This window comes from Blennius ocellaris, assembly GCF_963422515.1.
Source record: "Blennius ocellaris genome assembly, chromosome: 10".
Classification (NCBI taxonomy): domain Eukaryota; kingdom Metazoa; phylum Chordata; class Actinopteri; order Blenniiformes; family Blenniidae; genus Blennius; species Blennius ocellaris.
Window position 1 is genome coordinate 1,436,025 of NC_137659.1, and position 15,127 is coordinate 1,451,151.

The following is a 15,127-nucleotide window of genomic DNA, read 5'->3' on the forward strand; positions in this document are numbered from 1 at the left end:
GTCGTGATGGCGATTCACTGTCCGGTGTTTCGGTTCAACTGGTGCCCCTGTTAACTTGTGACTTCTGCCACCAGCCGTGTCGGAATGAGACAAACAAACGCTACGATGCTTTAAAAGTTAACGTGGTTAAACTCCGTTCGTCAGGTCTTCGGGTTCTGGTCTCGTTTTGAGCATCTGCGGTGAAAAAGGGGACGACTGAGGAAGAGGGTCACCAGTTAACAGGGCCACCAGTTAATCCGAAACACCGGTCAAGCTCCTGAATCCTCCGGCCGCCGCCGTCGCCAGACAAAGAAACGTCCGCAACCCGTCGTCCACTCCAACTGGTTGGTGATTTCGGAAGAATTTTCCGGGGTTTAAAAAAAAAAAAAAAATGGCGGCTGAACGAGACGCGACGAGCCGGCCAATCAGCGGCTGCCGTTTGAATTTTGAGTTTTAAAGGTTACGATGGACTATTTTGACTCACTGAAGATAAAAGCTTGAGCTTCAACTGGACAAAAAAATAGAAAAAAAAAAAAAAAAAAAATGTCCGCGGTTTCCACAGGAAACGTAACGTGTTCACTTCCTGTCCGCCGCAGGGATGTGCAACCCCAAGAACTACAGCGACTCGCCGGCGACGTCGAAGAGCACGGTGGAGGAGCTGCACCGCCCCATCCCCTCGCTGTTCCGCGCCCTCACCGAGGGCGACGCCCCCATCAACATGATCGTCGACACCTTCCCCGTGGCCGAGGAGCTGTCGCACCACGAGAACCTGGTGTCCTTCCTGGAGTCGCTGGACCCGCAGCCCCACAACGTGTCGGTGCCCGGCAACAGCATCCACGCCAGCTACGACACCCGAGGTACCGCCTCCACTTTTAATCGCAAAAAAACTGTTTTATCTTGTATGATTTTAATGAGCGATTTTTTTTCCCTCAGGGCCTTTAACAGTTAACATTTTTCTAAATGTCCAGTTCAGTCAATTAAAAACTAAATTTGCCTTAAAAAAAAATTTTCCCCTCCCCCCAATTTTTTTTTTTATAATGTCCAATAACATGAAGATTTCATAACTTGCCACTATTGCCTGCATCGTAATTTTCACTAGATTTACGATATTTCCCGCTGCAGCAGTTAAAGGCTGCTCGACTCTGGCTGATAGATTTTGAAAAGGGAATTATTTTCTTTAAATTTAAACCATTTTTGTTCCCGATCCCTGCAATGACACAAAGTTTTAAGATAAGATAAGATAAGATAAGGTAAGCCTTTATTGATCTCACAATGAAGAAATGTACTTGTTACCTTCTGCTCTTAAGGACTCATGAGTAGAAAAGACAAGAAATGTGCAAACAGTTTGATAAGAATAGAAGTATCTTATATACGATGACTATCAAGAACTCTAAGGACCAAAAATATTTACAGTAAAGAGTAATAATAAGTAAATTAAATAAAATAGGACTAAAAATAAGATAAAAATCACAAACTATAACAAAGTATAATAAGTTCTAAGGGGAGCAAAGTATACAGTAAGATGAAATACAAGGAAAATAAACTATGATGTGGGGGGGCAAAGTGTAGAATAAAGTACAATAAACATACTATAGTAAAAAAAATAATACCAGTGTTGACAGTGCATGTTCAGTCCTAACAAGTGCAATAGTCCAATTAGTGTCGTAGATAAAGTGACGTTATTTCCTATATTTCACCTTAAAAAAAGAGGTAATTAAACATATTTGCATACTTTATTTAAACTATTTTGTAATAAAATGTGATGTTTATAAACATGTTTAGAACAAGATATTTCTCTCTTACATTAAAATAATTTATTCAACTCATGATTTGCCATCTATTCAGCAGATTATGTGAAATTAACCGACCAACCAGTGCTGAAAGAATGACCAATATTAGTGGTGAGCGTTAAAAGGTAATTCAATTCAATTCAATTCAACTTTATTTATATAGTACGACATACAAAAAGTCATTTCTCGGTGCTTTTAACAGAAAGAAAGCCAACAAATCAACATGAGCAAGCAGAGGCGACAGTGAAAAGCCTCGTTCCTTTTTTCTTTTAGGAAGAACTTGAAGCTCGATAATATTTTAGTTTATTAGTTTATTGAGAAAAAAAAGTTGCGCAATGCATTTTTGTGCTTCGAGGGACAAAACTCCAAACAGGAAGGCAAAATAATTAACGTTTACATCACCGAGCAGCGGATTACAATTAATCTGAGTTATTAAGTGAAAAGGTTCATCTGATGAAGTTTGTTGGGTAAAAGCAATGTGGTTTGTTATCAAAACAATGAAGGTTTGTTCTGGATTAGTCCACATTAAAAGCAAAATACATTGTAAGGTTAGAACGAATTAAAAGACAGATCACGGGGTGTTTTATGTTTTTGTATAATTTAATTTGTTTTGTTTGTTCTAAAACTGAAGAATTAAAAACAAGACAAGCGATCATATCGTTAAATCGCCACACGACTCATGAAGTTTCCGAGTCACGGAAGGACGAGAAACGCCGAGCGGAAAAAAAAAAACGTTCCGCTCCCGTCGCATTTCTCGTTTAACGCTACGCCGTTAAGTGTTGCTCCTTTTGCCCTTTTTATTTAATTGAATTCTTTTCCTCATTCTCATTTGGTGGTTGTTTTGGGCTGGATGATGGAAGCCGTTCGCTATGAGGCAATAAAAGTAAGTCGCTCAGCTCGGCAGGAAACATGTGGAGCAGTTTGAAGTATCGGGAAACAGACTTTACCTCACCCTTCGAGTAAAAGTAGGAAGACTGAGGTTCGGCGGTAATTGCCTGTTTTTATAAATCCACTTTTACTGGATCTGTGACTCACGGCAACTTTCTTTTTTGTTTTTTTGTGTGTGTGTGTGTGTGTCCTTTTGCGTTTTGTTTTTTGTTTTTTCCCCCCCAGAGAACATGTGCACGGTGGTGTACTTCGACGACTGCGTGTCCATCCGCCAGTGTAAACTGTACTGCGAGTCGATGGGAGGGTCCAAGTACCGCTGGTTCCACAACGCCTGCTGCCAGTGCATCGGGCCCGAGTGCGTGGACTACGGCAGCAAGGCCGTGAAGTGCATGAACTGCCTCTTCTGATGGGTTCCACCCCCCCCAACAACCCCCCCCCCCCCCCCACCCCACCCCGGGGAGGACCGAGCTGCAGAGGACTGTTATGTGTTAGCATTCCTCACTTTACCTTGTAAAATAAGCCCACCCCCCCTCCCCCACCCCTGCAAATTGTTTTTCTCTGCTGTTATTTTGTCACTGTATATTTTTTTTAGACGTTTGCAATAGTGCCCTTTTTTTTTTTACTAGAGGTATATATAAATATTTTTTACAATTATGATCCACTAAATCCCCGTCTCATGACAAATAAAAAAAAAGAATATGTGGTTTGATGTGACGTGTTTTCTTTTTGTTTTGTTTTTTTTTAACATTGGGGATAAAGTGCAATGCTTGGGTGAAAAGGTACTTTTATTTATTTGTCTCCCTCCCAGTTGCACTAATCTGAGCCTGGAATTGCCCGTGGCAGGAAACACATCATTTCCTGGGGAAACAAGAGTTGTTATTATACCATTCTGGGCCACAGGTGTGCTCGCTGGCCGTCGCATGCAAGCGAAGGGAGGGAAGAAAGGAACAATTTTCTGATGCCAGTCGCTCGCCGCAAAAACACAAATGCTCTTTGTGATGCCAGCACATTTTGAGAAAGGCAGCAGGGTGCCCTATCGCTGATTATGTTCCCGCTTGGCATGCAACAGCAGTTTGCACAGGCTCATCCAGCAGACACACAATGAGACCTTGTCTTTTCTTTTTTTCTTTTTTATGATATTGAATCACAGCCTCATTTCGCCACCGCAGCTGTGTGGCTCGGAGCGGTCGGTGCCAACAGAGATCAGAGGACTAATGTGTTTCATATGTCATGATTCCTGCCAGTCCTCCTTGTCCAACCACAGCTTTTGGGAAAGTACACACTAGTTGAGAATAGCAAGTGGGGTTTTTTTCCCCCCCTCAAACGTGGATTGCAGCTGCTTTTCAAATCACCCGAGTTGGAAATAACTCCTGCAGCCTAAACAGACTTCATCACTCCACGTCATTTTTTTCCCCCCCCTTAAAAAGACTTTGAATTTGTGTAAATCTGGAAAGGAACGTCAAACGGCAATCTTGGCTCTTTTGACTACATTTCCCATCATGCACTTGCACCCATGCGCATGCGCAGCCGCGTTTATTTGGTACACAGGACAACCGGAAGCCGCTCTGAAGCCGAACGGGATAGTTTGTGGTAAAGTTTCCTCACATTTTCACTCGTACACCTGAAGCTCCTGCACGCCAGACGCGAAACACATTTAAATGCGTGCAGCCGGTTGAATATGTCGCGTTAGTTTTGCGCGGGCGAATCGGGAGGTTTTAACGCGACGGACAGGCTGGCTAAAGGCTAGCGCGGCTAGCGTTAGCATATGGGCCCATTCAGAGCAGAGCAACGCTTTAAGGCATTTGGAATTAAAAAATACAATTAAAATAAGTACATTAATACTCGCAAACGAACAGCTCAGTGACTACATGTTTAGATTGTGATGTTTCGGTGTGGACACAGGACCTGGCGAGTTCAATCTCCAAAGCGAAGGTGGATTAAGGTGCCACATAGGTTTAATCTGTATATTTACAATATTAGACAATGAAGACATTCTTATTGGTTGATTTCCCAGGTTTGTCCTGCAGCATGTCATATTTATCGACTATCTACCTCTTGATGCAGATGTTTTATAACTTCCAGTACCTTATATGAGCGTCATTTTACAGTAAACAGCTTAATTTTGGACCAACATTTGCATGGCAATTATTGATCAACTTCTCACATTGAGTGCTCGAGTTCCTGTTTTGTGTTTGTTTTGACATCAGCACGAGCAGACAGACGTGTTGCTGTTTGCTATAGGTTGACATGAATGTATTTAGAGTAATGTCTGTCAGAAATCCTCCACCTTGGGTCTGCAGTTTTAGTGTTTGATGCCTGTAAATGTCAGAGTAGATCTGTTGTAAGGACGTGGAAGATGTTGGTATGACAGAGCCCCATCTGCTGGGTAAATATTAACGCTACACTTGTTTTTATTATTTATTTTTTTTCTCGGTTATGCTCATAGACAAGGTATTGCAGCATGTTTTCCTTTTCTAAAGTGTAATTTACATATCCGTTTCTTATCCGCTGAGTTTAAATTGTTTCTGAAATGCATAGAAAGTTTAGTTTTCTATAAGTGAGCTGCTACTTTTGTATATAAAGTACGTTCAACTTTTTTTGTTAAAGGTTTGTGACTATCGCTGTTATCGCTCTTCAATTAATTTTGTTTTGATTGTTGATGTCGCCGAAACATTATCACTTCATGAATGTTCTTTGAGAATTATGTGTAAAATAATCCTTTAAAGGACACCGACTGAACAACATGGAAAAGTAAACTTTTAAGATGTTTTTTTAACTTTTGTGAGACGATTTGCAACTTTATTTTGTATGCAATCTGTGCTAAGATGCACATAATTCACAATTGTGAGCTCTAAAATGTCTTAATAGTTATATTTCTGCATGAAAAAGGGGATAAAATCATGTCAATCAGGATGACGGAGACTAAAGTAAATGCAAATAATAAACATGCAATTTTCCTGTTTTGAACGATTTATAACTGAAAAAAATGAGATAAAATGATGTCTGGATTCTTGCACTATATTATAGAGGTGTAGGTATTCAATTCAATGTTATTGCTATAATGCCAAATACAACACGGGTCATTTTAAAGCACTTTTACAGAGAAAAACAAACAATTCCACATGAACTTTGAGATTTTGAGCCGTTCTGGTGGAAGAAAGAAAAAGACAAGACAGATTGTGGGGAAGAATTCAAACCCTGGCTGAGGTAGAAGAAAGGGATTTTCTATTCAACATGCAAATTAAATTTAATGTGTATGATGATATATATATATATGTATATATATATATCAAAAGACTTTCCATACATGGCGCACTCCCGCTCTGCATGTCAGTATATTTGGCCTCTCAGTGGAAGCCTGCTTCTCCGGATTGTGTTTAATTTCATATTTAATTTCATTAGTTCAACGTTGCATCACAACTGGTGCAAGTTAGAAGCATAAAAGTACAATAAGGAAGCAAAAATGACTCAATGGTGGTGCTTCAGACGTGCACGTGATGAAAAAAGAAGAATCTATGCCACTTTATCTACGTCACTAATTGACCACTTGTTAGGACTGAACCTGCACTGCCAACACTGGTATTATTTTTTACTATAGTATGTTTATTGTACTTTTATTCTACACTTTGCCCCCCCCACATCATAGTTTAATTTCCTTGTATTTCATCTTACTGTATATTTTGCTCCCCTTCGAACTTATTATACTTTATTATAGTTTGTGATTTTTATCTTATTTTTTAGTCCTATTTTATTTTATTTACTTATTACTCTTTACTGTAAATATTCCTGGTCCTTAGACTTCTTGATAGTCATTGTATATAAGATACTTCTATTCTTACCTAACTGCTTGCACATTTCTTGTCTTTCCTACTCATGAGTGTCGTTAAGAGCAGAATGTAACAAGTACATTTCTCCTTTGTGAGATCAATAAAATCTTATCTTATCTTATCTTAAAAACGCTCTCTCTCTCTCTCTCCCTCTCTCCGCCACAGGTGTGATGGAGAGGTGATGTCCCGGTCGGAGGACTGACGAGGCCCCAGCAGCCATGACCGAGTGCTTCCTGCCGCCCAGCAGCAGCCCCGCCGAGCAGCGGCGTGCCGAGCACCCCGGGGGCGTGGCCCGCACGCCCAGCTCCGAGGAGATCAGCCCCACCAAGTTCCCCGGCCTGTATCGCACCGGCGAGCCGTCGCCGCCCCACGATGGCCACCACCACGAGCCGCCGGACGCCTACGTCTCCGACGACGACAAGGAGCACAGCAAGAAGAAGAACAAGTTCAAGAAGAAGGAGAAACGGAGTAAGAGACGAGCAGCGTTTGTGTCGTTTTTGCAACCTGCCCAATGTTAAAGTGTCCCTGAAATGTTTTTCAGATTTCATCTTTAGAAAGAAGAATAAATATGCTTTCGAAAGGTATATAACATTCCCAGATAAAAGTCCGAATTCCGACCCTTTTAATTGACTTTACATGATGCAGCAGACGACGGTATATTTGCGGGCCATAAATGTGAGCCGCCTGAGCTAGACCGGATATGACGTACGAGGGGTTATATGTCCCAGCCAAAACAACATCAGCTGATTGAAGAATGGAGGGGTTTGGCGATACAGAAGCACCTAGGAGCGATGTTAGCGAAGATTTAAGTGACGTATCGTTGGTTTTGGACGAAGATGAAGGAGAGGAATCATCGGAGGAAGAATTAGAAGAAAATCAAGGCGTTCAACCATACATGTTTGAGCCGTGAGTACATATTGTGTGTGACCGGGTATTTACCCGTGAGTACATATTGTGCGTGACCGGGTATTTACCCGTGTGCACATATTGTGCGTGACCGGGTATTTACCCGTGTGCACATATTGTGTGTGACCGGGTATTTACCCGTGTGCACATATTGTGCGTGACTGGGTATTTACCCGTGTGCACATATTGTGCGTGACCGGGTATTTACCCGTGTGCACATATTGTGTGTGACCGGGTATTTACCCTTGTGTCAGAGTGGGTGTTTTGCAAAGTTTATTGGTCTATTTGTCTTAAGTTTTAGCAGGTTTTAAAAAGACTTACTGAAGGTTGGGTTTAAAAATCCGTTAAAAAGCCGTTTAAAAATGGTGGGGACAGAACCAGGTTTCGGGATACGTTTCCTCTTCACAGCAAAACCAAGTGACTCTCGGATTGCGGGTGCTGTTTCGTAACAGTCATCTGTGAAATGTTGACTGCAGAGATAGGAGGCCTCTGTTGGTGTCCAGTTGGAGCGAGTGCGCTGCACTTGTTTTGTCCATAATCTCCTCAAAGTTTGATCTTTTGGGAATTTATGGACACTTACAGACGGACTGGGCATTTGGGAACACCCAGCCGCAACACAACGCTTAGGCATGGCTCTAAAAAACTGCTAAATAACGCGATAATGCAGAGCACATGTAAACAAGACGCTACGATCAGCTGTTGTGGGCGGAAGTAAATAACCCCTCATACGTCACAGCGCAAAACTACGGCAAGTTGGGAAAACTAGGTCAGATTCACAGGGCGGGAGATTTAAAGGCATATTTAGACGTTCGGCGCTCAAGAGCAAGATAGTGGTGTGATTGTCATTGGTGTGTCATATATCATTCGAAAGGGGGAAAATAATGCTAAATACTGGTGTATTTTAATAGAATTATTTCAGGGACACTTTAAAGTGTTAGCCCAGCGTCTGATTATCGTTCTGATCAGCTTGTTCCGGACGTATTGATCGGGCCCAGTTGTGCTGTTGTGTTTTTGTGCTGCGTCGACATCCGTCCCACTTAAACGCTTCCTGCAGATCAGCTAGTTCAGCCCACCAAGAAGCAGTTTTAGGGCCAATCTCAATTCTCCCCCTGAGCCCTTCATCTTACCCCTACCCCTTTGAAATCCGTGTTCACGAGAGTCTGAGGGGTGTCCCGTTTCACTACTGTGCAGAGGTGGAGGGGTGAGGGGAAGGGCTATTCACCCCTCGAAACGAAGCGTTTACAGATGCACACTTTAAACAGAGGGGTGGAGGACATGGCGCCGAAGGACTCGCATTTCACATATATACGCTTCTAAAGTTCTATAAACCTGTTGTGTTTTATACTAGTAAGAGCAGCAGTAGCGCTGCCGTACGTAGCTTCCGTGTGTAGTTGTTTGGTAGAGACTGTGTTTATAACATTTTATTATTACACTGTAGAGTTCCAAAGTCTTCTAATATGGGTGTTTTGAAAACAGGGACCCCCGAGCAAACAAGGAAGCTCCTCCGCTTTCACATGGTGAATGAGGAAATATTTCTGAAGTCCAAATATGGCGCAAAAAACTGAAGTAATCCACGTCTCCGTCTATTTCTTCGCCTTGATGTGGAAACAAAGCAGCCAAGCTGCTGCAACACGTTGAATTTGGGACGGCAGGACGACGCTCCTGCTGGAAAATCAACAAACATCCGTGGCTCAGCTCTGCTGATGTAGCGGCGCCGTATTATGATGTCATAACTGTGAGACTGAGCGAGAGGGGGCGGGGCCGAGCAGAGGGGGAGGGGAGTCCCAAATCTAAGGGCTGAAACTTTTACCCCTTTGCCTTTGCCCTCGTTTTGGAGGCGGAGGGCTAAGGGGTAGGCAGAGGGGTACAAAATTGAATTGGGATTGAGCCTTAATGTCTTAACAATGCAAGTAAAGACATTTTAGGATGTTTCCCAGCGCCCCCATGAGCGTACAGATGGACAGATTCAGAGCCGAGGCCCAGTGAAGGTGCGTCTCCTCCTCGGTGGGAACAATTGAAACTTTTATGCGTTTCAGTCGCTCCCGTATTTATTTCCCGAGAAAACCCAGAAGTCGGCGCCAGTTCTGAGGAGAGAAGGTGTGAAGGTGCAGTGGGAGCTGCTAAATCAGTGGCTGACCTCTTTTCCGAGTCCCCGTTCTCCCCCTCCTCTCTCTCTCTCTCTCTCTCTCTCTCTCTCTCTCTCTCTCTCTCTCTCTCTCTCTTCCTGCCTCTTCTCTTCCGCCGCTGTCGAGATTCAGTTGTAGCGGGAAAACGGACAGGGTCTCTCGCCCCCCCCCACCCCCATTGTCTCACCCGGTCTCTCTCTCCTCCGCCCCCCCCTCCAGCGGAGGGCTACGCCGCCTTCCAGGAGGACAGCTCGGCGGACGAGGCGGAGAGCCCGTCCAAGATGAAGCGCTCCAAGGGGATCCACGTGTTCAAGAAGCCCAGCTTCTCCAAGAAGAAAGAGAAGGACTTCAAGGTGAAGGAGAAGGGTCCCAAGGAGGACAAGGCCAAGGACAAGGACAAGGACAAGGACAAGGACAAGAAGTCCAAGGACCTGACGGCCGCCGACGTGGTGAAGCAGTGGAAGGAGAAGAAGAAGAAGAGCAAGAAGCCGAGCGCCGAGGCGGAGCCGGTCCCCGTGGAGGCCCCCGCCTTCAGGCCCGTGTTCGGAGCGCCGCTGGCCGAGGCCGTGAAGAGGACGGCGCTGTACGACGGCCTGCCGCTGCCCGCCGTCTTCCGGGAGTGCGTGGACTACATCGAAAACTACGGCATGAAGTGTGAGGGGATCTACCGGGTGTCAGGTAGGGAAACCACCCCCCTCCCCCTCCTCCCCCTACTCCCCCCCTCCCCTCAGATCTGACCTCCTGTCGCGGGCGTGACTCTTGAGCGCCGGCTTCCGTCCCCCGTCAGGCATGAAGTCCAAGGTGGACGAGCTGAAGGCGGCGTACGACCGGGAGGAGTGTCCCTGCCTGGAGGAGTACGACCCGCACACGGTGGCCAGCCTGCTGAAGCAGTACCTCCGCGAGCTGCCGGAGAACCTGCTGGGCCGCGACCTGGCGCAGCGCTTCGAGGACGCCTGCGGGCGGCAGGCGGAGGCCGAGAAGGTGGCGGAGTTCCAGAGGCTGCTGGGCGACGTGGCGCCCGAGGGCCGGCTGCTGCTCTCCTGGCTCGTGGCCCACATGGACCACGTCATCGCCCGCGAGGCCGACACCAAGATGAACATCCAGAACATCTCCATCGTCCTCAATCCCACCATACAGGTCAGACCGAGTCGTCCGTCTCTGCAGCGATGCCCCACTTTAGTTGATTTATTCCCACAGGGGCAGGACATCTCCGCTCCTGGCCTGATTATTCACACCCAGCAGCAGCAGCAGCAGTAGTAGTAGTAGCAGTAGCAGCAGCAGTAGTAGTAGCATCAGTAGCGGCAGTAGTAGTAGCAGTAGCAGCAGCAGTAGTAGTAGTAGCAGCAGTAGTAGTAGCAGTAGTAGCAGTAGTAGTAGTAGTAGCAGCAGTAGCAGTAGTAGCAGCAGCAGCAGCAGTAGCAGCAGCAGCAGCAGCAGCAGTAGTAGTAGCAGCAGTAGTAGCAGTAGTAGCAGCAGTAGCAGCAGCAACAGCAGCAGTAGTAGCATTAGCAGTAGTAGCAGTAGTAGTAGCAGTAGCAGCAGTAGTGGTAGCAGCAGTAGCAGCAGTAGTAGCAGTAGTGGTAGCAGCAGTAGTAGCAACAGCAGCAGTAGTAGCATTAGCAGTAGTAGCAGCAGTAGCAGCAGCAACAACAGCAGCAGTAGTAGCATTAGCAGTAGTAGCAGCAGTAGTAGCAGCAGTAGCAGCAGTAGTAGCATTAGCAGTAGTAGCAGTAGCATCAGTAGCAACAGCAGCAGTAGTAGCATTAGCAGTAGTAGCAGCAACAGCAGCAGTAGTAGCATTAGCAGTAGTAGCAGCAGTAGCAGTAGCATCAGTAGCAGTAGTAGCAACAGCAGCAGTAGTAGCATTAGCAGTAGTAGCAGCAGCAGTAGCAGCAGTAGTAGCATTAGCAGTAGTAGCAGCAGTAGTAGCAGCAGCAACAGCAGCAGTAGTAGCATCAGTAGCAGCAGCAGTAGCATCGGTAGCAGTAGTAGCAGTAGCAGTAGCAGCAGCAGCAGTAGCAGTAGCAGCGGCAGTAGCAGCGGCAGCAGCGGCAGTAGTAGCAGCACTTGTTTATATTACTTTTGTATATAGAATGTATTGTTCATTTTCACACATCTTTGGAATTGTTTACGGTTTTGTATTGTTTATCTGCACTACCTTAACAAAAAAAAAAAACATATCCGGGGTTTTCCCGTCCAGGTCGGCTCTTTGCCATCACATCTCACACAGTTCCCCCCTCCCCCCCCCCCCCCCCCCCCCCGCAGATCGGGAACCGCGTCCTCTACGTGTTCTTCACCCACGTGCGCGAGCTGTTCGGCGACGTGGCGCTGAGGCCGGTGGTGCGGCCGCTCCGCTGGTCCAACATGGCCACCATGCCGGCGCTGCCCGAGACCCAGGAGAGCATCAAGGAGGAGATCCGGCGGCAGGTCGGTGTTTCCGCTTCCACAACGTCACGGCAACATTACAGCTTTTTAACTCTCCATGTCGCTTTTCAATTCAACTTTATTTACACAACACGGCCGTGTCTCAGTGCTTTTAACAGAGAAATTCACTGCGGTGTGTTAAATATACAAATGTACAACAAATGTAGATTTAGCGTCGTGATTAAAGCTGGATAGTGACAGTTTTAGTGGGTTTATTTAGTGGGAGTGACGCAGCGCTAATTAAGCGTCTTTTCTTTAGCGTCTCGTCAGCAGGGACTATGTTTTGTCTCGTTCTCAGTTTGTCTTGCGTCGCCGTGTTTTCTAGATGAACACTTTGGTTTTTGTATTTTTTTCCACTTGCGTCATCTTAAAGACAAACAATCATTCTGATACGAACAGATGAAGTTCTGTTTTTAAATCTGACTCGAGGAAAAAGAAAAAGCATCAGAGTCAAACTGCTCTATCTAGGCAGGAACATGATTTTCTAGATTAAACCAGCCTGAGCAGCTCTATCATGACAGTAACATGATTTTCTAGATTAAACCAGCCCGAGCAGCTCTATCATGACAGTAACATGATTTTCTAGATAAACCAGCCCGAGCAGCTCTATCAAGACAGTAACATGATTTTCTAGATTAAACCGGCCTGAGCAGCTCTATCATGACAGTAACATGATTTTCTAGATTAAACCAGCCCGAGCAGCTCTATCAAGACAGTTACATGATTTTCTAGATTAAACCAGCCCGAGCAGCTCTATCTAGACAGTAACATGATTTTCTAGCAAGAGTGTAAATTAGCAGGTAGGCCAAAAAAACAACAATGATAACAAAAGCAAAAACGACACAGAACAAAAACATGATTTTTGATAATTGAAAGAACAATAGCAGAAAACGGGGGAAAATCAGCAGCAAGTCTCACTGATGAGGAATAACGACCTTTAATTGTTCACGTTGCAGGAGTTCCTGCTTAACTGCCTGCACCGGGACCTGCAGGCCGGCGTGAAGGACCTCTCCAAAGAGGAGCGGCTGTGGGAAGTCCAGAGGATCCTGACGGCCCTCAAACGCAAGCTGAGGGAAGCCAAACGCCAGGTAAACCACCCTGAGCAGCTCTATCTAGACAGTAACATGATTTTCTAGATTAAACCAGCCCGAGCAGCTCTATCTAGACAGTAACATGATTTTCTAGATTAGACCAGCCCGAGCAGCTCTATCTAGACAGTAACATGATTTTCTAGATTAAACCAGCCCGAGCAGCTCTGTCTAGACGGTAACATGATTTTCTAGATTAAACCAGCCCGAGCAGCTCTATCTAGACAGTAGCATGCTTTTCTAGATTAAACCAGCCCGAGCAGCTCTGTCTAGACAGTAACATGATTTTCTAGTTTAAACCAGCCCGAACAGCTCTATCTAGACAGTAACATGATTTTCTAGATTAAACCAGCCCGAACAGCTCTATCTAGACAGTAACATGATTTTCTAGTTTAAACCAGCCGTCCAGATGAGCCGTCGCGGGTTTAAAAACCGCTTGATTTCCCGCTGCGGTTTCAGGAGTGCGAGAGCAAAATCGCCCAGGAGATCGCGAGCCTGTCGAAAGAAGACGTCTCGAAGGAGGAGATGACCGAGAACGAAGAGGAAGTCATCAATCTCCTGCTGGCGCAGGTGAGCCGTCCTCCAGAGGAGCGACAGTCTGAGACGCTGCTGCTTTTGACGTGACGAGCCTCCGCCTCCTCCCGCCGATCAGGAAAACGAGATTCTGACGGAGCAGGAGGAGCTGATCTCCCTGGAGCAGGTGCTGCGCCGGCAGATCGCCACCGAGAAGGAGGAGATCGAGCGGCTGCGCGCCGAGATCGCAGACATCCAGAGGTAAGAAGACACAGTATGTGTGTGTGTGTGTGTGTGTGTGTGTGTGGGTGTGGGTGTGGGCGTCGACGTGGGCGTCGCCCGCCAGCGGCTGTAACCCGGCGCCTCGTCTTCCTCCTCAGCCGGCAGCAGGGCCGCAGCGAGACGGAGGAGTATTCGTCGGACAGCGAGAGCGAGAGCGAGGACGAGGAGGAGCTGCAGATGATCCTGGAGGATCTGCAGAAGCAGAACGAGGAGCTGGAGGTGAGCGAAGTCGCCCCGGCGCCGCGCCGCGCCGCCCCGCCTCTTGGTGTCGTGACGTGTTGAGCCGCAGCGGCGCTTTGCTTCCCGCAGAATAAGAACACGCACCTGAACCAGGCGATCCACGAGGAGCAGGAAGCCATCTTGGAGCTGCGCGTGCAGCTCCGCCTCCTGCAGAGCCACCGACTGCAGCAGGAGCTGACGGTGGCGCCGCCGCCGCCGCCGCCTCCTCCGCCACCGCTACCGCCGGCCGAGCAGGCCCCGCCCACACAGCCCAGCCCCGAGGCGCGCAGCGAGGAGCAAGCCAAGCGCTCCGTCGCCGCCGCCGCCGCCGCCGCCCCCACCGTCGTCGTCGTCGTCGTTCCCGCGGCGGCGGCGGCGGCCACCGCCGTCGTCACGGACGCGCCGGCGACGGCCAACGGGAAGGCGGCGAAGGATCCGCCGAAGCCGTCGCCGAGCAAAGACCGGAGGGACGGCGGCATGTGAGCGCCGTGTCTCGTTGCTCTGGCTCGCTCCACGCCGTCGTGTCCGTCCAGTGAAATCTCTCCTCCTCTCCATGAGCTTGTCTTTGTTTGTTTGTTTCTTTGTTTGTTTGTTTGTTTGTGTGTTTTTTATTTAAAGTGTTCTTTCCCGAAACACCAAAACGTAGAAGCAGATTCGCAAACAACTGCGAGAAGCCAGGCGGAACCACAATCTGTAACCCGCCCTGCCAATCCTGTATGAAGGAGGGGGGGGGGAGGGGCGGAGTGTGTGTGTGTGTGTGGGGGGGGGGGGGGGGTGAAGAAAGTTTATTTTTCATGTCAGATATAATCTCAGTCTCTGTCGTTTCCCAGACTCGTCAAGTTTGAACAGAGAACACTGTGCCATAGCTGCAGAGGAGCGGAGCCCCTCCCCCCACCAAAACCCCCACCCCCCCCCCCCCCACAAACAAAAACAAATTAGTCTATTAATTCTATATTGAACTGGTGTTCGCCAGAATACTCCCCGAGAAATACCATTATTTTATCCCATGGCTCATTAGTAATATATGAATAAGTGTGAGTGCTTTGTAAATGCTTTCTTTTAACTTCGAACATCAAAGGCACGTA

The 15,127-nt window shown here is 46.9% G+C and overlaps 2 protein-coding genes across 4 annotated transcripts in view; both read left to right on the forward strand.

Annotated features, from left to right (window-relative positions):
• The window catches only part of twsg1a (twisted gastrulation BMP signaling modulator 1a), a 20,587-nt gene extending 17,221 nt beyond the window's left edge, over positions 1-3,366 (forward strand). The window contains exons 4-5 of one of the 2 annotated variants that reach the window (XM_080504019.1): positions 576-836; positions 2,883-3,366. In XM_080504019.1, coding sequence (XP_080360145.1) covers positions 576-836; positions 2,883-3,064 — 443 coding nt within the window. In that variant the 3' untranslated portion in view covers positions 3,065-3,366. The remainder of the gene's footprint in view (positions 1-575; positions 837-2,882) is intronic. The other variant, XM_080504020.1, reaches the window with a different exon arrangement.
• An 837-nt stretch (positions 3,367-4,203) lies between these two features.
• ralbp1 (ralA binding protein 1) lies at positions 4,204-14,772 on the forward strand. 2 transcript variants are annotated; one of them, XM_080503470.1, is made up of 10 exons: positions 4,204-4,247; positions 6,650-6,952; positions 9,736-10,194; positions 10,304-10,653; positions 11,782-11,943; positions 12,897-13,028; positions 13,488-13,598; positions 13,681-13,802; positions 13,922-14,042; positions 14,133-14,772. In XM_080503470.1, the coding sequence occupies exons 2-10, from the start codon at positions 6,703-6,705 to the stop codon at positions 14,523-14,525; spliced, it is 2,100 nt and encodes a 699-aa protein (XP_080359596.1). In that variant the 5' UTR covers positions 4,204-4,247; positions 6,650-6,702; the 3' UTR covers positions 14,526-14,772. The 2 variants fall into 2 exon arrangements, with proteins under 2 accessions (XP_080359596.1, XP_080359597.1); XM_080503471.1 differs by lacking the exon at positions 4,204-4,247 and adding an exon at positions 6,145-6,236.
• The last annotated feature ends 355 nt before the right edge of the window (positions 14,773-15,127 follow it).

Bases quoted from the DNA above. Each gene is read 5' to 3' on its own strand.
- ralbp1 (XM_080503470.1), top strand. From the start codon at position 6,703: ATGACCGAGTGCTTCCTGCCGCCCAGCAGCAGCCCCGCCGAGCAGCGG. The intron at 6,953-9,735 runs GTAAGAGACGAG...CCCCCCCTCCAG, and splicing joins CAAGAAGAAGGAGAAACGGA to CGGAGGGCTACGCCGCCTTC. The intron at 10,195-10,303 runs GTAGGGAAACCA...GTCCCCCGTCAG, and splicing joins GGGGATCTACCGGGTGTCAG to GCATGAAGTCCAAGGTGGAC.